The sequence below is a fragment of the Phyllopteryx taeniolatus genome, chromosome 2, assembly GCF_024500385.1.
Source record: "Phyllopteryx taeniolatus isolate TA_2022b chromosome 2, UOR_Ptae_1.2, whole genome shotgun sequence".
NCBI lineage: Eukaryota > Metazoa > Chordata > Actinopteri > Syngnathiformes > Syngnathidae > Phyllopteryx > Phyllopteryx taeniolatus.
This window is the reverse complement of record NC_084503.1, coordinates 7,029,918-7,052,118: the sequence shown is the minus strand read 5'-3', so window position 1 is coordinate 7,052,118 and position 22,201 is coordinate 7,029,918. Positions and strand designations below refer to the sequence as shown.

The 22,201-nt window shown below is 43.8% G+C and overlaps 2 protein-coding genes across 7 annotated transcripts in view; both read left to right on the top strand.

The window, feature by feature from the left end:
* ano1a (anoctamin 1, calcium activated chloride channel a) overlaps nucleotides 1-10,249 on the top strand; it is a 51,146-nt gene extending 40,897 nt beyond the window's left edge. For all 4 annotated transcript variants that reach the window (XM_061757771.1, XM_061757749.1, XM_061757768.1 and 1 more), the window contains one exon: nucleotides 5,837-10,249. In XM_061757771.1, the coding sequence (XP_061613755.1) occupies nucleotides 5,837-6,079 (243 nt within the window). In that variant the 3' untranslated portion in view covers nucleotides 6,080-10,249. The remainder of the gene's footprint in view (nucleotides 1-5,836) is intronic.
* A 9,698-nt stretch (nucleotides 10,250-19,947) lies between these two features.
* Nucleotides 19,948-22,201, top strand: part of kifc3 (kinesin family member C3) — a 39,633-nt gene continuing 37,379 nt past the window's right edge. For 2 of the 3 annotated variants that reach the window (XM_061757585.1, XM_061757569.1), the window contains exon 1: nucleotides 19,950-20,425. The gene's annotated coding sequence lies outside the window, so the exon portion shown is untranslated. Of the gene's footprint in view, nucleotides 20,426-22,201 lie in introns of all 3 variants that reach the window. The other variant, XM_061757550.1, reaches the window with a different exon arrangement.

Here is a 22,201-nt window from a genome sequence, read left to right as displayed (position 1 = left end):
TCGCATGTTGACATCACCGCCATATTGGATGTGGCAGTGGCGCAAATCCGTGAAGATGCCTCATTTCATTTGCTGCTTGCCAAAAACCAAGCATTTTACAGAGAAAATCACATCTCATAGGATTAAGACTGTGACAATGACTTGATTTTATTTTGCCGTTACAACTTAATTTTGCAAATACAATTTGATGATTTTGTGGCCCTGCATGTGTAAAGTACTGTGAATTCTCGCAGTGAAACAAGCCTCCAAACAAAGAAGTCTTTTCTTTTCAACTAGATTGCCCTAGAGTAGCTACTCTTATTGTTGTAGTTGCTTAGCTAACCTTTTCCATACTGTGTATGTTTACCAAAGTTAAATGGCTGTGACAGCAGTGGGAAACAGCTGTCAGAAGGAAAAGTTTTTCTGCCAGCCCATCTCCAGTAGAGAGTAAGAGAATGGGGTTCTCGTCAAAATGATTAATTACCTATGACGTCACCTCGTGGCACGCTACCAGCGCACATGACTGATGACGTCACCTCCGGGGACACCTGTGACCAATGACGTCACGTGGCATTTGAAAACAAAATGACGTCACTACCATTGCTGAGGCGGCCGACCGGAGCTGTGGCCGTAAGGTGGTCGGAGCCTGTCGTGGCGGCAATCTCCGAACCCGTTGGTGGACACCAACGGTGAGGGATGCCGTCAAACTGAAGAAGGAGTCGTATCGGGCTTTTTTGGCCTGTGGGACTCCTGAGGCAGCTGATGGGCACCGGCTGGCCAAGCGGAATGCAGCTTTGGTGGTCGCTGAAGCAAAAACTCGGGCATGGGAGGAGTTCGGTGAGGCCATGGAAAAAGACTTCAGGACGGCTTCAAGAAAATTCTGGTCCACCATCCGGCGTCTCAGGAGTGGGAAGCAGTGCACCATCAACTTTGTGTATAGTGGGGATGGGGCGCTGCTGACCTCGACGCTGTGAGTCGGTGGGGAGAATACTTCGAAGACCTCCTCAATTCCACCGACACGCCTTCCCATGAGGAAGCAGAGTCTGTTGTCTCCTATCTCTCGGGTTGAGGTCACCAAGGTGGTGAAAAAAGCTCCTGGGTGGCAAGGCCCCGGGGGTGGATGAGATTCGCCCGGAGTTCCCAAAGGCTGGATGTTGTGGGGCTGTCCTGGTTGACATGCCTCTGCAACATCGCGAGGACATCAGGGACAGTGTCTCTGGATTGGCAGTCTGGGGTGGTGGTACCCCTTTTTAAAAAGGGGGATCGGAGGGTGTGTTCCAACTACAGGGGGATCACCCTCCTCAGCCTCTCTGGTAAGGTCTATTCAGGGGTGCTGGAAAGGAGGGTCCATCGGGAAGTCGAATCTCAGATTCAGGAGGAGCAGTGTGGTTTTCTCCCTGGCCGTGGAACAATGGACCAGCTCTACACCCTCGGCAGGGTCCTCGAGGGTGCATGGGAGTTCGCCCAACCAGTCTACATGTGTTTTGTGGACTTGGAGAAGGCGTTCGACCATGTCCCTCAGGGAGTCCTGTGGGGGGTGCTTTGGGAGTATGGGGTACCGAACCACCTGATACGGGCGGTTCGGTCGCTGCACGGCGGGTGTCAGAGTTTGGTCCACATATCCGGCAGTAAGTCGGACTCGTTTCCGGTGAGGGTTGGACTCCGCCAAGGCTGCCCTTTGTCACCGATTCTGTTTATAACTTTTATGGACATAATTTCTAGGCGCAGCCGAGGCGTAGAGGGGGTCCGGTTTGGTGGCCTCAGTATTGCAACTCTGCTTTTTGCAGATGATGTGGTTCTGTTGCCTTCATCGAGCCGTGACCTCCAACTCTCACTGGAGCGGTTCGCAGCCGAGTGTGAAGCGGCTGGGATGAGAATCAGCACCTCCAAATCTGAGACCATGGTCCTCAGTCGGAAGAGGGTGGAGTGCTCTCTCCAGGTAGGGGATGAGGTCCTTCCCCAAGTGGAGGAGTTCAAATATCTTGAGGTCTTGTTCACGAGTGAGGGAAGAATGGATCGAGAGATCGACAGGCGGATCGGTGCAGCATCTGCAGTGATGCGGACTTTGTATCGGTCCGTTGTGGTAAAGAAGGCGCTAAGCCGAAAGGCGAAGCTCTCAATTTACTGGTCGATCTGTGTTCCTACCCTCACCTATGGTCACGAGCTGTGGGTTGTGACCGAAAGAACAAGATCCCGGATACAAGTGTCCGGGTGTCCGGACTCTCCCTTAGAGATAGGGTGAGAAGCTCGGTCATCCGGGAGGAGCTCAGAGTAGAGCCGCTGCTCCTCCGCATTGAGAGGAGCCAGATGAAATGGCTCGGGCATCTGATGCCTCCCGGACGCCTCCCTGGTGAGGTGTTCCGGGCACGTCCCACCGGGAGGAGACCCCGGGGACGACCCGGGACACGCTGGAGAGACTACGTCCTTCGGCTGGCCTGGGAACGCCTCGGGATCCCCCTGGAAGAGCTGGATGAAGTGGCATCATTTTATTTTTTCAGAACAGAATTTCTTTTTTATGAGCTACATACGGTAAGAGTCGATCACTGTTAGTTCTGTTTTCATATCAATGGTATGTGTTTCTCCCCCGATGTGTTGATGGTCAAATAACTGCTGCATTGTGATAGTGTCATGGAAATATTGCAATATTCTATGCACACACCAATTCAATGCTTTCAGTAGGAACGCATGAGTAAGATGGCGACGCTTTAGTAAAAGAGTCCAAACCATCGCAACAACTGACCTCCATCTTGATAAATCATCCGATGTTTATGTATGTCTTCGGATGTCACACACGTGTGAAATGGTTGTTCTGATTAAATGTCGTAGTATATGTAAACAGCAGAACAGAACCGATAATGTCACGTGTAAACAGTTTACCTCATCTCTTCAATCAGAATGAAACTTAACTTCTAGTGCTAAAAGCTTCAAAAGTTGATAACTCTAAACATACATGACGCAAACAGTTTTTGGGTGTCAAGACCTGATGAAACTGCTGAAAGACATACTTTTTACCGTTTTTAACTGCCATACAAGTGTATAAATATGTTAAACCACTCTGGTAAAACAGCAACTTAGATCAGACAGTAGCACTTTCTTATGCTTTCGTAAGTTACATTGCTGCTTCCATGGCTATAATCACTCTCCACTTTGCACTTTGTCATCAGTGTCATCCCTTCTGTTTTGGGATCCTAAAATTTAAAGTTCTCCTAAACCAAATGATTGCGTGATTTGTTTATGTCAACACATGATGATGATGATGATGATGATGATGATGGTTCGACCGCATTGTGTAACTTTCAGAGGCATATTATTCCAGAAGATTTTGATTGAACTCTGAATTGTACCACTTGAAGAGCAATCGCCTCCAGCCACTGCAATCATCATACAGTAAATAGAGGAGTTAGCAGATGTTTTTCTTCTCGCTTGGAAACAATGCAGATGGTCAAATAGCAATATGACTTCCATGTTTCATGAATGCCCCTCTGATCATGAGAAAGCTGATTGAGGATTGTTATCTTAAGGGCCTGCTTTTGCCACATATCTTGTGTTGGGTGTCATGAGCGTGAGGAAGGAAACCAATGTGGTCAACGCAAGTATATTTATAGTGTGGTTAATGGTGGGAAGTCTCGCTTTTAAACAATGTTTATATATGGTTGTAAATGGGGCAGCACGGTGGGCGACTGGTTAACACATCTGCCTCACAGTTCTGAGGACCCGGGTTCGAATTCGGCCTCGCCTGTGTGGCGTTTGCATGTTCTCCCCGTGCCTGCGTGGGTTTTCTCCACATCCCAAAAACATGCATGGTAGGTTAATTGACAACTCTAAATTGCCCGTCGCTGTGAATGTGAGTGCAAATGGTTGTTTATTTGTATGTGCCCTGCGATCTTTATCTACTTTTATCTTGGTTGATTCTTGTGTTTTAGACTACTTTGTTAGATGACGTAATAACGGTAGTGACGTCATTTTGTTTTCGGATGTCACCGGATGTGACGTCTTTGGTCACAAGTGTCCCTAGAGGTGACGTCATCGGTCGCGTGTGCTGGCAGCATGTCAGGAGGTGACCTCATAGGTAATTAATCGTTTCGACTAAAACCCCATTCTGTTACTCTCTTCCAGTGAGCGAGAGAGAGAGAGAGAGAGAGAGAGAGAGATTCAGAAAGTCCGTTTCTCTGTGTTTGTTGAAGGTCAAGTCAAAGGGCTCAAGTCCAAGTGAAGTCACGAGTCAATGCTGTTCAAGTCGCGTTGCAAGTCTTGTAACATTTTGTCGAGTTGAGTGTAAAAATTCTAATTCATGACTCAAGTCCACACCTCTGCATGTTAGCAAATTCTGGTAGCAAAATGGCGCAGATCATTTGTCATTGTTCAGTCTTAATCCCATGAGATATGTATTTGAGTGTAAAACGTTTGCTACATATCCAAGCAGCAAATGAATGAGGCATATACTGTAATTTTTTGGTGTATAATGCGAACTCATGTATAATACGCACCCCCAAAGTTGACCTCAAAATTCTGGAAAAACCTTCTACCTATGTATAATGCATTTTTACAATGCATGATTTTGCTTCTACCCATATGATCAAAACATTAAACAAGTATTATCAGTATTTGATTATTTTTTTTCAAAGAATTATTCTGAAGTTAAGCACTTTCTTTGAACACGTAATCCTTTTTTTAATTTACTTGGTCTTATTTTGAAATTCACAGCCCTACTTTTATTTAGTAAATTATAAAATGCACAGTTGTGCTCATATGTTTGATTACCCCGGCAGAATTTGTAAGATGGGTACAATTCTTTAAAGAAAACATGAAGAACCAGGCGGAACACATTGAATTTATTTTAATGGGATACAAATTAAATGGTCCAGCATTTCAGAAAAGTATTATCATTAAACAAAACATAACCATAAAGAAATTAATGATTGTTGTTGTTCAGTCATCAGTTATATTTAAAAATAAAACAATATTTCACAAATCCTGCCAGGGTATGTAAATTTATGAGCACAACTGAACATATATGCAGTCATACGTACCCCTGTCATATTGGAATGAAAGTGTAGGCTACACTTTTTTATAACCACTAGGTGGCATTTTGGAATGAAAGTGTACAGCTTTTTCATAACCCCTAGATGGCGGCATACATTTATAAAATGTGAAAGTTTTTTTTCCCCATTTGCCCCTATACCTATGTATAATGCGCACTATTGACTTTTGACAATTTTTTGGGGGGGGAAAAGCGCGTTATACACGAGAAATTATGGTACACCGATACACCAATTAGCACCATTAAATGTGGTGGCAAAGCAGGGTCTTGGTTTGTTTGAAAAAAAGAGCCCTTTGAATTTTCTTAATTTGAACATGTATATCGGTTGCACATGATTAAATTAAAATGACATACCCCTCTTCTCCTAAAAAAAAAAAAAAAAAAAAAAAAGGCATTTGAACACATTTGTATCATGTGCAACCGATGTACACGTTCAAGTTAAATAAATTCAAAGGACTCTTTTTTTTTTTTTTCAGTGGCCAACCCTCTCATGGCGATGTCTACAGTCACACGCGCATAGTAGTGGCAGATACCTCACGAAAGTAACATTTGATGGAAGTAAACAACAAAGTGGAGCGATCCGCAGAACTACGCAAAAATGTCTCGTGTTTTGATTGCAAAACCTAAAAAAAAAGAGGCTTAATTAGCAAATACACACAGTCAGAGTAGCAAATACTTTTACCCAGCACTGTATGTACATCATAATCAGCATTGTAGTCCATTCCGTTATGAGAGCTCCACAATCATATTTATCAGTTGGCCCTTCCTCTTTCTTGTTTATAATCTTTCCTTCTTCACTCTCTTCCACCTTTGCAGAATGTGGTGATGCTCATGAGTGACTTTGTGGATTGGCTGATCCCAGACATACCGAAGGACATCAGCCTCCAGATCCACAAGGAGAAGGTCCTCATGGTGGAGTTATTCATGAAAGAAGAGCATGGAAAGAGCCTCGCTCTCCGGGACAGTCACAACCATAACAGTTGTACTTCCCCATCTTCCTCAAGCCAGAGCCCACAACAACCACGCTCTCGGCCCGTGTCAAACGCAAACTGTTATTAAACTATCAGCTGTAAGCATCTGGAAAAATAAGCACAAATTGCTCAAAATACAGGATGGGCCTTAACTAGTGCTGGGTGATATGGCCTCAATTTCAAATCCCAATAGTTCTTTCCGAATGTCGATATTTGGTATGACTCGATATTTATAAATGTGTAAAACTGGACCAGACTACATTGATGTACATTACAAAGGAGGTTTATTTAACAGTTACGAAGATCACAAATAAAGAAATTACTTTTCCCTGCAGATATTTGAAAATATAATGATCCCAAAATAAGAGAAGCCACTGTAGCAAGCTGACCCGATTCTCCTCATCCAGCTCCCTTGAAATGAAGTCCTTGTGCAATTGTCTCGCCGGTATGATCTTTGGGTGCATCTGCAAACGGATACTTTTCATTCCTACTCCCCAAAGTACTCAAGTACGTTGCACTCTGCGGCTACTCCACCGGTCGGTAGTTGTAAAAAAAGTGTTCTACAGCCGACACGCTTCCCGTTACTTTCTCCCTGGCGTTACTGTAAAGTTCAAGCAATGCTTCCTCTGTGAAATATTTCCCGCTAGGCAACTGGTATACGGGATACCATTTTTTTTCATCAAGTTTTTGAATTAATCTGTTTCCACTGTATAAATAGGACTCATGTCCTTGGCTACAGTATAAAGAATGAGATTGTTGACGTTACCTCCGTCCATTTGGTGTTTGACCTCTCATAACGAGAGGAGCTGAACGTAGATTCTGTTAAGTTTATTTTGAAACCTTTTTTGGGGCGGTCACAGGAGCGGCACAGTGAGTCGCAGCTCTCTTTAGTGGGATAAATGCACTTGATAACGTGCTTCATCTTCAGGTGATTTTGCACGGATATGCCTGTTTTCGTTCCAAATGATAGACGTAACAATGCCCTTTTTTGGGTCTATTTCTGACTCGCTAGTCGCTAGCCGCTAACATCTTCTCCATGTTGTCTCTGCGCAATAAGAGCTGCCGCAGAAGTCTCGCGGAGCAACAAAATCTCACGGGGTAGCGAAAAGTCTGGAAAATAAAGCCAATGATCCCCTTTTTCCATATCAAGCAATAATCAAATACACTGTGTAACAAAATGTTTACATTTTTCTGTCTTTGGTCAGTGAATGTTATTTCCTATTTGCTTTCATCTAGAAAACAAACAAAACCAAAATAATGATTCCCTTTAAAGTTTGTTTTTTCTGAACTGGGCGGCAATGTTTTGAAATTAACCTACTTTCCCTTGCATTCCGACAGATTCCGCACAAACTTGGTCAAGGAAAAATTCAAAGAGCTTTCTAGAAATGTCAAGAACCTTACAAACGGTCCTAAACGTTCCATGAACTTCTAGAACATCCTGGCAACGTCGATGGCAGCATAAATGCAGGGAACGTCCGCTCACCAGATCAGTTTACTTCGAGCCGTCACAGTACAGAAAAGTCGATCGTCACTCGTCATTGCGATCCGCATTAGTCACGCATGGCATCAAGAAGTTGTAAGCATCTGGCAGACGCATTTTTCGACATCGGTGGCGAATTTATCAAGACTAGAGCTATAAAGTACTCAGAAAACGCACGGGGCCTACGATGCATATTTTGGCATGTCTGTCGGGGATCTCCGAGGCGTTTCCTTGTTATCTTTTGCCTTCGGGACAGCAGGGACAGCGTGGCACACGACCACAAGCGGAACTGGCCACAGCAGACCGAGTTTAGTGTGGGGAAGCACAATGTCAAATGGGAGCCATTGTTGGAGCCCAGAAAAGTACTGTTTCCTCCACTTCACTTAAAACGGTCTTATGCGACAATTGGTCAGAGCTCTAGATAAGTCGTCCGCAGCTTTCAAGTATCGTCAAGATTTCTTCCCTAAACTGTCTGCAGCAAAAGTTGAAGCCGGTGTCTTTGTCGGTCCACAAATGAAAAAGATCATGGAGTGCAAGGAGTTTCCCAAGATACTCACAAAGGCGAAGAAAGCAGCGTGGGACAGTTTAGGGAAAATCAATGCTACAATTGAATCATGTTGTTTTGTATCTACTTTGTGCAAATCAGAGTTCCAATTTGCACATTTAATACAAATCATTATCCCGGACACAAAAGCAAAGTTCGAAATGAATATGAGTATTTTTTTCAGGTTTTCTAGACATAAACAAATAGAAAATAACAGTTCCTACCCAAGGACAAACATTGTGTTACATTGTGGTATTGATCGAATCGAGCTTAACAATATATTACCCAGCACTAGCCTTAGCTTTTTATACATAGAAAAACAAATGTTTTTAATGAAAAACGTTTTGGGTGTCTAAAACATTTTAAAAAAAAATAATAAAAACTATGCATGTAAACTTATGGCCCACCTGCGCTATAAAACTGCAAACAAGTCTGCTTTCAACCACAATAGCTATTAAATGTTATGCTATTCGATGAAAGCAGCTTCTGTATTTTGGGTTTTTCCGATTTTTTTTTTTTTGTAGGAATTATCTAAATCGAAAGCTTAATGTAATCACAGTATGATTTATCCTTTTAGTTTGTTTCCAACGTGATTACAATGTTAAGATGTCATGTTTTTCTTGAATATGATTTTGTCTCAGTAATGAATCATTATATTGTCTGGTGTAATTTATTAATTTGTCATGAGGATTGTATAGTGAGGCAGCATGTTGGACTACTGGTGAGCATGTCTGCCTCACAGTTCTGAGGTTCACTGTTTGAATCTCAGTTCAGGCCATCTTTGTGCGGTTTCCATGTTCTTCCTGTGCTGGTGTGAGTTGTCACTTGGTACTCTGGCTTCGTCCTATATTTCAAAAACCTGCATTGTTATGTTAACCGAAGACTAAATTGTCGATAGGTGTGACAGTGGTAATGGTGGTTTGTCTATATTTGCTCCGCTATTCACAGGTGTGTGTGTGTGTGTGTATATATATATATATATATATCTGCGATTGGCTGGCGACCAGTTCAGGGTGTACCCCGCCTCTCGCCCGGAGATAGCTGGGATAGGCTCCAGCACGCCCACGACCCTAAATGAATCCATCCATCCATTTCCTGTACCACTTATGATTACTGATGACCTTCAGTCCTGTTCAATGAAGAAATCACTCAAACAGTTTGTCCTGACAAAATCAAGTCAGACAAAAGATCTTATAAAGCTACAACAAAATGACACGATGCAAAGACAATTCACAAATAAAGTAATTGACATCTATCAGTCTGGAGAGGGTTGCAAAAGCCATTACTAAAGCTTTAGGATTCAAGCGAACCATAGGGAGAGCCATTATCCTCACATGGAGAAAACATGGAACAGTGGTGATCCTTCCCAGGAGTGGCCGGCCGACAAAGATGACCTCGAGAACAGTAATGACTCATCCAGGAGGCTAAAAAAAGAAACTCAGGAGCACTTCTAAAGAACTGCAGGCCTCCCTTGCCTCAGTTCAGGTCAGTGTTCATGACACAACATGACAAGGAAGAGGATGCAGCAGGATAACCATCCAAAACACCCCAGCAAGTCAACTTCTAAGTGGCTTTTTAAAAAAGGAAGGTTTTGGATTGGGCTAGTCCAAGTTCAGACTAGAATCCGAATAAAATGCTGTGACATGACCTTAAAAAGGCTGTTCATGCTCGAAAACCTTCCATTTTTGCACTGAATGCAAACAATTCTGCAAGGAAGAGTGGGCCAAAACAAGCGGGGTACACCCTGAACTGTGACATGGCGTATGTTAGATAGCGATGTGACATCGCCATGATATGGACCAATCAGAGCCAAACTGTTTTCCATATTTAAATCAGGGAAGATGAGTGATCTAATCAGAGCAAAGCTCATTTACATGTGACATAATACGGAGAAACCCAACTGCCGCAAATCCCAGGCAGAAAATACCAACTGGAATAGCTTGAAAAAGGACACTTTGGGCATTTCCAACCAAAATTATCATGCAAACCTGATTAAAGCACATCAAAGATGATCAAAATTAAGATCCGCATCTCACTGGCCGAGAGACTAGTTGCCAAACGAGGAGAGTTGAGTCTTCGCTGATTGCGGAGACGTCTCCGTGACATCTTCGGGACTATCCTCGAGGCAAGCTGTGTCGCCAGGGAGTCGCAGTGAAATTGAACATCGGAGACCTTTTGGAGACTCCTCTATATGCTCACTATAGAATAAAGTTGAAAGTATTTTAATGTCACAAGACTGCAATTGTCTCTATGTATGTATGCCACCTTGAACCTCTGAAAATATCAGAATGATTGCCCTAATATTTTGGATCTTGTGTGATGTTAAGAATTTGCCTATATGATCATTTCCTGTATATAGAAAAAGCTTAACATCACTTAATGTAACAAAACTGCGGGTAATCGTCACCAAAATGTACAGTTTATGGACATACAGTATCTACTAATGCCCACTTCAATGTCTGAAAATATCAGAACAAACACCGCAATATTTGGGGTTTCATAGACATTAAGCATTTTCCTCTCCATATATGCTCACTATAGAAAAAGCTTAACATTGCATAATGTCACAAAACCGCGATAGATCATGACTTAACTTTATGGGGGCATCTCTACTTATGTCCATTTCAACCTCTGAAAATATCTGAAGAATTGCCCCAATATTTATTATTTTATGGACGTTAAAGTGTTTCCCTCTTTACAGAGGACTGTCAAACTATCACTATCCAATATATGCAAAATCAATACGGGTGTAAATGATCGTTGTTCATACTAGGCATGATGGTAACACGCCGCCAACGAGCTGCTTGGGCCGACTTCAAAATAAAAGCTTGACCAATAATACATGGACTCAATACTTTGGATTTAAAGTAATTAAATAAAATAATCTCTCTTGTAAAGTGGTAAGACACATAGGCCTGAAAAGTATACAATGTCATGGATGAAATGAGTAATTGATAACACAGAATATGATTGGATTGGTAATCGGATGCATGATCAGGGAGTTATTATGAAAATTGCCTCAAAATGTATTATTACAAATATCCACCAGATGGTGCCTAAAAAGTTACTAAGTTAAAGTCAACCAGTGATGCACATTTATAGCCATACAACCCCAATTCAAATGAAGTTGGGACGTTGTGTTAAACATAAATACAAAGAGAAGACAATGATTTGCAAATCATGTTCGACCCCTATTTAATTGAGTACACTACAAAGATAAGATATTTAATGTTCAAACTGATAAACTTGATTGTTTTTAGCAAATAATCATGAACTTCGAATTTTATGGCTGCAACACGTTCCCAAAAAAGCTGGGACAGGGTCCTGTTTACCGCTGTGTTACATCACCTTTTCTTTTAACAACGTTCAATAATCGTCTGGGAACTGAGGACACTAATTGTTGAAGCTTTGTAGGTGGAATTCTTTCCCATTCTTGCTCGATGTACAGCTTCAGCTGTTCAACAGCCCGGGGTCTCCGTTGTCGTATTTTACGCGTTATAATGCGCCACACATTTTCAATGGGAGACAGGTCTGGACTGCAGGCAGGCCAGTCTAGTACCCGCACTCTTTTACTACGAAGCCACGCTTGTAACACGTGCAGAATGTGGTTTGGCATTGTCTTGCCGAAATAAGCAGGGGCGTCCGTGAAAAAGACGTTGCTTGGATGGCAGCATAGGTTTCTCCAAAACCTGTATGTACCGTTCAGCATTAATGGTGCCTTCACAGATGTGTAAGTTACCCATGCCATTGGCACTAACACAGCCCCATACCATCACAGATGCTGGCTTTTGAACTTTGCGTCCATAGCAGTCCGGATGGTTCTTTTCCTCTTTGGCCCGGAGGACACGACGTCCACAATTTCCCAAAACAATTTGAAATGCGGACTTGTTGGACCACAGAACGCTTTTCCACTTTGCATCAGTCCGACGTCTTAGATGAGCTCGGGCCAAGAGAAGCCGGCGGTGTTTCTGGGTGTTGTTGATTAATGGCTTTTGCTTTCCATAGTAGAGTTTCAAGTTGCACTTACGGATGTAGCACCCAACTGGATTTACTGACATTGGTTTTCTGAAGTGTTCCTGAGCCCACGCGGTGATATCCTTTACTCATTGATGTCGGTTTGTGATGCAGTGCCGCCTGAGGGATCGAAGGTCACGGGCATTCAATGTTGGTTTTCGGGCTTGCCGCTTACATGCAGTGATTTCTCCAGATTCTCTGAACCTTTTGATGATATTCCGGACCGGAGATGATAACACCCCTAAATTCCTTGCAATTGTACATTGAGGAACATTGTCCTTAAACTGTTCGACGGTTTTCTCACACACTTGTTCACGAAGATGTGACCCTCGCCCCCATCTTTGCTTGTGAATGACTGAGCAATTCAGGGAAGCTCCTTTTCTACCCAATCATGGCACCCACCTGTTCCCAATGAGCCTGTTCACCTGTGGGATGTTCCAAACAGGTGCTTGATGAGCATTCCTCAACTTTCTCAGTCTTTTTGGAACGTGTAGCAGCCATAAAATTAACTAAGTTAATGATTATTTGCTAAAAACAATAGGGTTTATCAGTTTGAACATTAAAGATCTTATCTTTGTAGTATATTCAATTAACTATCGGTTGAACACTATTTGCAAATCATTGCATTATGTTTTTATTTATGTTTAACAACTTGGAATGATATAAAAGGAAATCCAAGATTATACATTATACATTTTCAAATATTTTGGGAGAAAATGTGCTCCACAAGCTCGTTAAGAGCATGATGAATATTAAAAAATTAAATAAAATTTGTAATTGTGAGCGGTATGAAAAGTATTCATCTTTTTTGTAACGCTGGAAAACAATATACTGTATGTACTCCACTTAAAAGAAGTTTCTAGCTGACATTAAAATTAATAAATGATCAAATGCCCTTGTAAATTGTGAAGGTTCACCTGTCAATGGAAATAACGATTTTATGTTGGAAGTTGGAACTGATATCCAAGTGGTAAACGCTTCATGGTCTTGACCTAGCCTCCTAACCGACTTGGTGTCCTTCACCCTGTCATAGAAATGCATTTAGCAAACAGTGTCCTGGAAGCTGTTTCCTCTCACCAAACACATTTAGGCCAGCAGCAATAAGTAAATGCCGCCCTTCAGCCGATGTTGGATTGCAGTTGTAACAGATATCGACTCTCCACACAAAGACTACAAAAGACTGGCCTGCCCTGCTTGTCTAAATCCACTCAACGGAGTTCAGGAGTGAGGGAAGAATGGAACGGGAGATCGACAGTTCGATCGGTCTGCAGAGATGCGGAATTTGTATCGCTCCGTTGTGGCGAAGAAGGACCAAAGCCGAAAGGCGAAGCTCTCAATTTACCGATCAATCCACGTTGCTACTCTCACCTGTGGTCACGAACTGTGGGTCATGACCGAAAGACCAAGATCCTGCATACAAGCGGCCGAAATGAGAAGCTCGGTCATCGGGAGGGGCTTAGAGTAGAGCCACTGCTACTCCGCATTGAGAAGAGCCAGATGTGGTGGTTCGGGTATCTGATTAGGATGCCTCCTGGATGCCTCCCTGGTGAGGTGTTCCAGTTGATAAATAAGCAACTGGTTAGAGCGTCTGCCTCACAGTACTGAGGATCGGGGTTCAATCCCCGGCCCCGCCTGTGTGGAGTTCGCATGTTCTCCCCGTGCCTGCGTGGGTTTTCTCCGGGCACTCCGCTTTCCTCCCACATCCCAAAAACATGCATGCTTGGTTAACAATTGACAACTCTAAATTGCCCATAGGTGCGAATGTGAGTGCAAATGGTTGTTTGTTTGTATGTGCCCTGCGATTGGGTGTGCCCCGCCTCCTGCGCGATGATAGCCGGGATAGGCTCCAGCACGCCGGCGACCCGCGTGAGGAGAAGCGGCTCAGAAAATGGATGGATGGAATTTACATAAGGTTAATTATTGGTATTGTGCCACTGCCTTGTAAAATCTTACTAGCCTGTCACCAAGATGCTTGATTGATTGCTTCGGATCCTTTCTCTTTTTTTCCAGTTCAAATTTGCTGACTTTAGATAATAATTGTAAATTAAATGGTAGTGTCGATCTACTGAAAGTTTAACAGTGAAGAGCTCAAGCAGTAGCCAAGGACATATGCCAAGACATGAATACGTGGCGGCCATGTTGGGGAGGTCGACGTTCTCATGAATGGACATTGAAATTAAGCAACCGATTTTCATGAGGGTTGCTGTTTCGCCAACACTCAAGCGTACAGTATGCTATCAATACACAACATTTGGGAAAAAAACATGCGAAAGGGAATCCCAATTCCCTTGTCATAATTGTACAGTGTTGTATGCAACCGTATGCAGCACAATGTACCGGCATCCTTGAGCTTTTGGTTTTCTTGCCGTCCACACACATGGAATGCGCTGACAACGTTGACCTCCCTAGCATAGCATTGCTGTCGACACAGAGCTCAAAATGGGCGTGTCATATATATATATACGTATATGTTCTTCAAAACAAGTAAAACGGCATCTTGTCTGGTATCAACAGAAAGCTTGGTGTTCTCGTCAGTCACGGATTTCATTCAAATGTACGTCATTACACGTAGGAACCAACGAAAGGCCGTAATAAAGTCCCTGGTGATGTCAATTAAAAATCCCCGTTACTGGGTTAACACTGAAACGGACACTCAGTATCTTCACCAAATGTTACCCGATTACCACGATTGATACGTCATTGGAAAGCATTTCTAATGCATGTTCAGAAAATGTTTACAGCTCAAAACACAGTCGTGCAACTTCCGGTTGATTTTGTGCTGGAGGGTCACATATGATGCGCCTTCAGAAAACAAAAGTCTGGGAACTCTTTGAACCCACCGCACGTGTAAAAACCATGTCAAAAGATTTATGGATGCCATGCCAAAGACAATTGCAGCCTTGACCAGTTTTTGGCAAAATGGTTGGTTGTGTGGGTGTTTACCCATCCCGTAAAATGAATTATTATTATCATTATTATTAAAACACTATTACTTCAAATAGATAATGCACAAGTCAGTGCAGACTGTAGGCCGGTCCCAAGCCCGGATAAATGCAGAGGGTTGCGTCAGGAAGGGCATCCGGCTTCAAACTTTGCCAAACAAATATGAGCGTTCATCCAAAGAATTCCATACCGGATCGGTCGTGGCCCGGGTTAACAACATCCGCCACCGGCGCCGTCAACCTGCAGGGCGCCGTTGGAAATTCAGCTACTGTGGGTCGAAGTCAAAGAAGAAGAAGAGGTGGAAAGCGGGTTCTTCGGCAGAAAGAGAAGAGGAAAGCACAGAGCCAAGAACTGAATGTGGGGACTTTAAATGTTGGGACTATAACAGGAAAATCTCGGGACTTGGTTGACATGATGATTAGGAGAAAGGTTGATATATTGTGTGTCCAGGAGAGCAGGTGGAAAGGCAGTAAGGCTAGAAGTTTAGGGGCGGGGTTTAAATTATTTTACCTTGGTGTAGATGGGAAGAGAAATGGAGTCGGGGTTATTTGAAAAGGAAGAGTTGGCTAAGAATGTCTTGGAGGTGTTGGTGAAGGTAATAGGGGTGATGAAGAAGTGATGGGTAAGTACGGCATCCTTGGAAAGGAACTTGGAGGGACAGATGGTGGTAGACTTTGCAAAAAGGAAGGAAATGGCTATCGTGAACAGTTTTTCCCAGAAGATGCAGGAACATAGGGTGACCTACAAGAGCGGAGGTAGAAGCACGCAGGTGGATTACATCTTGTGCAGACGATGTAATCTGAAGGAGGTTACCGACTGTAAGGTAGTGGTAGGGGAGAGTGTGGCTAGACAGCATAGGATGGTGGTGTGTAAAATGACTGGTGGTGGGGAGGAAGATTAGGAAGCTAAAGGCAGAGAAGAGAACCATGTGGTGGAAGCTGAGACAGGACGAGTGTTGTGCAGCTTTTCGGGAAGAGGTGAGACAGGCTCTCGGTGGACGGGAGGAGCTCCAAGAAGACCGGACCACTGCAGCCAAGGTGATCAGAGAGGCAGGCAGGAGAGTACTTGGTGTATCTTCTGGCAGGAAAGGAGAGAAGGAGACTTGGTGGTGGAACCTCACAGTACAGGAAATCATACAAGGAAAAAGGTTAGCTAAGAAGACGTGGGAAAGGAATACATTGAGATGCGACACAGGGCAAAGGTAGAGGTGGCAAAGGCAAAACAAGAGGCATATGATGACATGTATGGCAGGTTGGACACTAAAGGAGAAAAGGATCTATACAGGCTGGCCAGACAGAGGGATAGAGATGGGAAGGATGTGCAGCAGGTTAGGGTGATTAAGGATAGAGATTGGAAATATGTTGACTGGTGCCAGCAGTGTCCTAGCTAGATGGAAAGAATACTTCGAGGAGTTGATGAATGAGGAAAATGAGAGAGAAGGGAGAGTAGAAGAGGCAAGTGTGGTGGACCAGGAAGTGGCAATGATTAGTAAGAATGGCATTAAAGAGGATGAAAAATGGAAAGGCAGTAGGTCCTGATGACATTCCTGTGGAGGTATGGAAGCATCTAGGAGAGGTGGTTGTGGAGTTTTTGACCAGCTTGTTCAATAGAATTCTAGTGCGTGAGAAGATGCCTGAGGAATGGAGGAAAAGTGTGCTGGTGCCGATTTTTAAGAACAAAGGTGATGTGCAGAGCTGTGGCAACTATAGAGGAATAAAGTGGATGAGCCACACAATGAAGTTATGGGAAAGAGTAGTGGAGGCTAGACTCGAGACAGAAGTGAGCATTTGAGAGCAACCGTATGGTTTCATGCCAGGAAAGAGTACCACAGATGCATTATTTGCCTTGAGGATGTTGATGGAAAAGTACAGAGAAGGTCAGAAGGAGCTACATTATGTTTTTGTAGATCTAGAGAAAGCCTATGACAAAGTACCCAGAGAGGAACTGTGGTACTGCATGCGGAAGTCTGGAGTGGCAGAGAAGTATGTTAGAATAATACAGGACATGTACGAGGGCAGCAGAACAGCGGTGAGGTGTGCTGGAGGTGTGACAGACGAATTTAAGGTGGACGTGGGACTGCATCAGGGATCAGCCCTGAGCCCCTTCCTTTTTGCAGTGGTGATGGATAGGCTGGCAGATGAGGTTAGACTGGAATCCCCGTGGACCATGATGTTTGCAGATCTGCAGTGAAAGCAGGGAGCAGGTTGGAGGAACAGTTAGAAAGGTGGAGGCATGCACTGGAAAGAAGAGGAATGAAGATTAGCCGAAGTAAAACAGAATATATGTGCATGAATGAGAGGGGTGGTGGGGGAAGAGCAAGGCTACAGGGAGAAGAGATAGCAAGGGTGGAGGACTTGAAATACTTGGGGTCAACCGTTCAGAGCAATGGTGAGTGTGGTCAGGAAGTGAAGAAACGGGTCCCAGCAGGTTGGAACGGCTGGAGGAAGGCGTCAGGTGTGTTATGTGACAGAAGAGTCTCTGCTAGGATGAAGGGCAAAGTTTATAAAACAGTGATGAGGCCGGCCATGATGGACGGATTAGAGACAGTGGCACTGAAGAGACAACAGGAAGGAGAGTTGGAGGTGGCGGAAACGAAGATGTTGAGGTTCGCTCTCGGAGTGACCAGGTGGCATAAAATTAGAAATGAGCTCATCAGAGGGACAGCCAAGGTTCGATGTTTTGGAGACAAAGTTAGAGAGAGCAGACTTCGATGGTTTGGACACGTCCAGAGGAGAAATAGTGAGTTAGGAGGATGATGAAGATGGAGTTGCCAGGCAAGAGAGCGAGAGGAAGACCAAGGAGAAGGTCGACGGATGTCGTGAGGGAAGACATGAGGGCAGTTGGTGTTGGAGAGGAGGATGCAGGAGATAGGCTGACATGGAAAAGGGTGACGAGCTGTGGCGACCCCTAACGGGAAAAGCCGAAAGGAAAAGAAGATTACTTCAAATAGATCAATAATGAATTTATTTTGTGTCAAAAATTATATTTTGGGGAAATGGGGGTGGCCCGTCCCCTTTCTGACGGCCTTGGTAAAAATAAAACACCTTTTCTAAATAATCAGACTGTATTTCGTTTATAGTTCACTAACTGGCCATGATGATCATCTCAGATAAATGTCAAATCTACAACCCCAATTCCAATGAAGTTGGGACGTTGTGTTAAACATAAATAAAAACAGAATGCGATGATTTGCAAATCATGTTCAAGCTATATTTCATTGAATACACTACAGACAAGATATTGCAACGGACAATCAAAACTGCTGAAAGGATTGTCGGTAGCCCCCTACCCACCCTTGAGGACTTGCACGCTGCCTGAACTAAGACAAGGGCGTGCAAAATCCTCTCGGACCCTCCCCACCCCGGTCACCGGCTCTTCCGGCTCCTTCCCTCAGGTAGGCGCTACCGATCAATGCAAACTAGAACTAGTAGACATTCCAACAGCTTCTTCCCTCTTGCAATCAACTTCTTAAACAGCTAACTTATGAGTCCATTACAACAAGCTGGCAATTTTTTGACTTGAGTTGGTTGTCACATTTCTGTGGGACCAATGATGTATTACTCGTGCACTCGCTGTAGTTGTCTCGCCGTGCTGCACTATTTGCATATACTGGCCACTCATGCCAGAGTAGCATCTGCTCCGTTTGCACACTGATTGAGGAGTATCTGTAACATTTGCACAACCATTGTCCCAGATTATCGCACTACTCGTCACTTTAAACCGCATACACTCCTTGAAGTCTCGGCGCCCTTTGCACAATGGTCATTGCACCGGACTATTGCGATATTAGCCATTCGAACTGCTCTAAGTGCTAGAGGACTCTGCATCTTTTTGCACAATTGTTTTTTGTCAATGTCTTTATGTCTCCTAAGTGTTCTGTAAATTGACTGTCTGTTGTACTAGAGCGGCTCCAACTACCGGAGACAAATTCCTTGTGTGTTTTGGACATACTTGGCAAATAAAGATGATTCTGATTCTGATTCTGATATTTAATGTTCAAAGTGATATGGACGCAAAGTTCAAAAGCTAGCATCTGTGATGGTATGGGGCTGTGTTAGTGCCAATGGCATGCGTAACTTACACATCTGTGAAGGCACCATTAATGCTGAAAGGTACATACAAGTTTTGGAGAAACATACGCTGCCATCCAAGCAACGTCTTTTTCATGGACGCCCCTGCTTATTTCAGCAAGACAATGCCAAACCACATTTTGCACATGTTACAACAGCGTGGCTTCGTAGTAAAAGAGTGCGGGTACTAGACTGGCCTGCCTGCAGTCCAGACCTGTCTCCCATTGAAAACGTGTGGTGCATTATGAAGCGTAAAATACGACAACGAGCCCCGGACTGTTGAACACCTGAAGCTGTACATCGAGCAAGAATTCCACCTCCATCCATCCATCCATCCATTTTCTGAGGTTGAACATGATATGCAAATCATTGTATTCTGTTTTGATTTATGTTTAACACAACGTCCCAACTTCATTGGAATTGGGGTTGTATATATTGTGAGGTTTCTGCGGAAAACATTCCTCCCTGGTTCTCCTCAGTAGATTGATGGCAGAACGTCTTCTAAGACAAGCCCAGCAGTCCAGTTGCGATCCATTTGACGCCCAGAGAATAAAATGAAGGAAAACATTGACAGGCATCTCACTTTTGCTCCATTTTGGAATGAGTCACTTGCGTCGCATCTGTGACGATATTAGGTCGAACTGGGTAACAATGTGGCGCTCTCTCCTGTCACTTCGTTTTCTACCACTTTGGCTTTTGCCGATTAATCTACGACCCCTTGAAGCCCCCTGGAAGCCCCCTGGAAGGGTTAGGCTGTTTTTGTGCCACTCTTGAACGGCTGCGTTGATTCCCTTGAACCACCAGATGTCGCCGTCGTTGAGGAGAGTGTATCCAAAAGTGTGTAAGCGCGTGCGTGCGCGTGTGTGTGTGTGTGTGTTATTTTTTGGGCCTTTCAGTGGAGACGCTTGAGCTGGGTGTTGTTATTCGGAATACTTTCTCCATGCTTAACGAGCCGGCCCACGTGACGTAACATGTTCCTTCGTCTTCAACTTCTTCAATCTGTCCATGAATTATACATTTCATTGATTCCGTCTTTCCTAAGCACGTGATTGACATTCACACATGTACATAATAATAATCTTTTATCACGTGATCGTCCCGCACAGCAGCCTAACATTCCCGCCCGGAGCCTCTGGATTCTGCATTTTCCTACAAGTCAGCAAGTCCATGAAGGCATCAGCGGAAAGCCACCGGGAAAAGTTCCACTGGCGCCAACACTTTCCTCGCCACTCAAGTCCAAACTTCCAAACTTCGAGTCGTCGAGCTGTGCTTTCTTTCTGACGAGCTAACTGGCTGACGGACCGACCGACGGACGGACGCGACAATCTTTTTGAAGAAAACAAAGAACCAAAACAGGAGACGAGTCGCCGCTTTTCACCAAAGGTAAGGTAAAATGAGGCGTCAAAGTCCGCCCGTCCGTCTTCTTGCTTGGTCGTGTCTGTCACGTCGCCGCCATTTGTTTGTCATTCTAGAAAGTTCCACGCCGCTTTTTCATTTTTTTGGGGTTGTTGTTGTTGACGTCACAAAAGCTTCGCCTTCGACACGTGTTCGCGTCTCTATGGCGACCGTGGGGTGGGGGCGACCGTGGGGTGGGGTCGGGTGGGGGGGGGGGTGCAAATGAGATTAGTTTGATTGACAGCTGGAGCTCCTGCCAGCGTGGGATCACGTGATTGACGGGATGGACCACGGTGACGCTATGGTGATGACGTAACTGGATGGTTTGGCAGCCTCCATGGACCCCAAAAAAATAAAAAAGCAACCCAACATGACAGACGCAGATGACAGGAGTGCAACTGTCAAGAAATGCACTTAACACATTTTGGGAGAAGACAAAAGTCCAAATAAAAGACAAACGGAGTTTAACGTCATTCAAAATTACAAGACAAACGCAGAAAAAGGTCAAAAGTAGGGCTGCAGCTAACGCTTCTTTGAATAATCCATTCGTCTTGTCTTTTATTTATTTTTTGATGAATTAGATAAAAATATTTTTTACATTTCCATCTCTTCTTTCAAAAACATGATTTCAAATTGACAGAAAACAAACAAATTGCCATGATTCACTTGCTAGTTTGGTCCGAAACATCCGTCAAAAAATCGGGTACATTTTTTGGGGGAATAGTTAATTTGTAATTAATCAATCAAGATAAACGTGGGAAAACAGCGTTGCTCTGATTGCGCCTTGACGACATTTCGGCGACAGTCTTATGGCGGCCAAGCGCTCATTGCATGGTCGCCCTTGAACGGCAATGCTGTATAGGCTGCGCAGATACCTAGGCTATATCGTCCTTGATGACTTGTATGAAAGTGTGAAGAAAGAGAGACATGGAGTCACAATAAAGGAAGGAGCGGGGAAAAAAAAGAAGCTCCAGCTCTCTCTCATTCGCTATCATGTGCCACGGGCCAGAAGCTTTTCGCTCATGGACATTTTGGTGACAATGACCGCAAACCTTACATTATAAATATAGTTACGCCGGAAGTAAAGGTGTGTTTTTTTTTTTTTTTTTTTTTTTTTTTTTAAGGCAAGAATAGCTTTTATGTGCCCCGACTAGTCCAAACACTGTATTCTGATTCATATTGCGTTTGTGAAATTAGATTCAAACAAATACATTTATCAATTTTCACCTATTTCAGTGGACAGCCATTTTGGGCAACATCGCCCTCTGCTGTCAACTGAAGTGAAGGTCACTAGTGCCCTTGTCAAGGTCTCGTGACCAAAGCCGGAAATCGGGATATCTGTCCCTCTGGGCAGGAACTTTTTTTTCATTTTTTTTTTTAAATTACATCTGCAATCACAGCGCTTAACACTGGATAATTTCTAATTGGCCAACCTGCTGTTGCTCCTTTCCTTGTCCTTTAAGTGTCAATGTATTGGCTCCATTTATTTTTCCTTGATCTATTTTAATTTGTTGAACTGTACCTATTCTTCCTGCGTGCTGTTGTCTTGGTCCACTTTGGAATGGAGAGAAACATTTCTGTCACCCTCTGGTGTCAGACGAATTAAGTTTCGTTGCGTTTCTAATCAACAAATGCACAGATGTCAAAGTTCAACCGGCTCGTGCGCTCATTTGGACCTGTTGTGCGTAAAACAGTGGCCAAAACATTTTGTCTTTTGAAGTAAAAACAAAATCTTAAATCTTCTTTGTGGGAACATCTGGAACA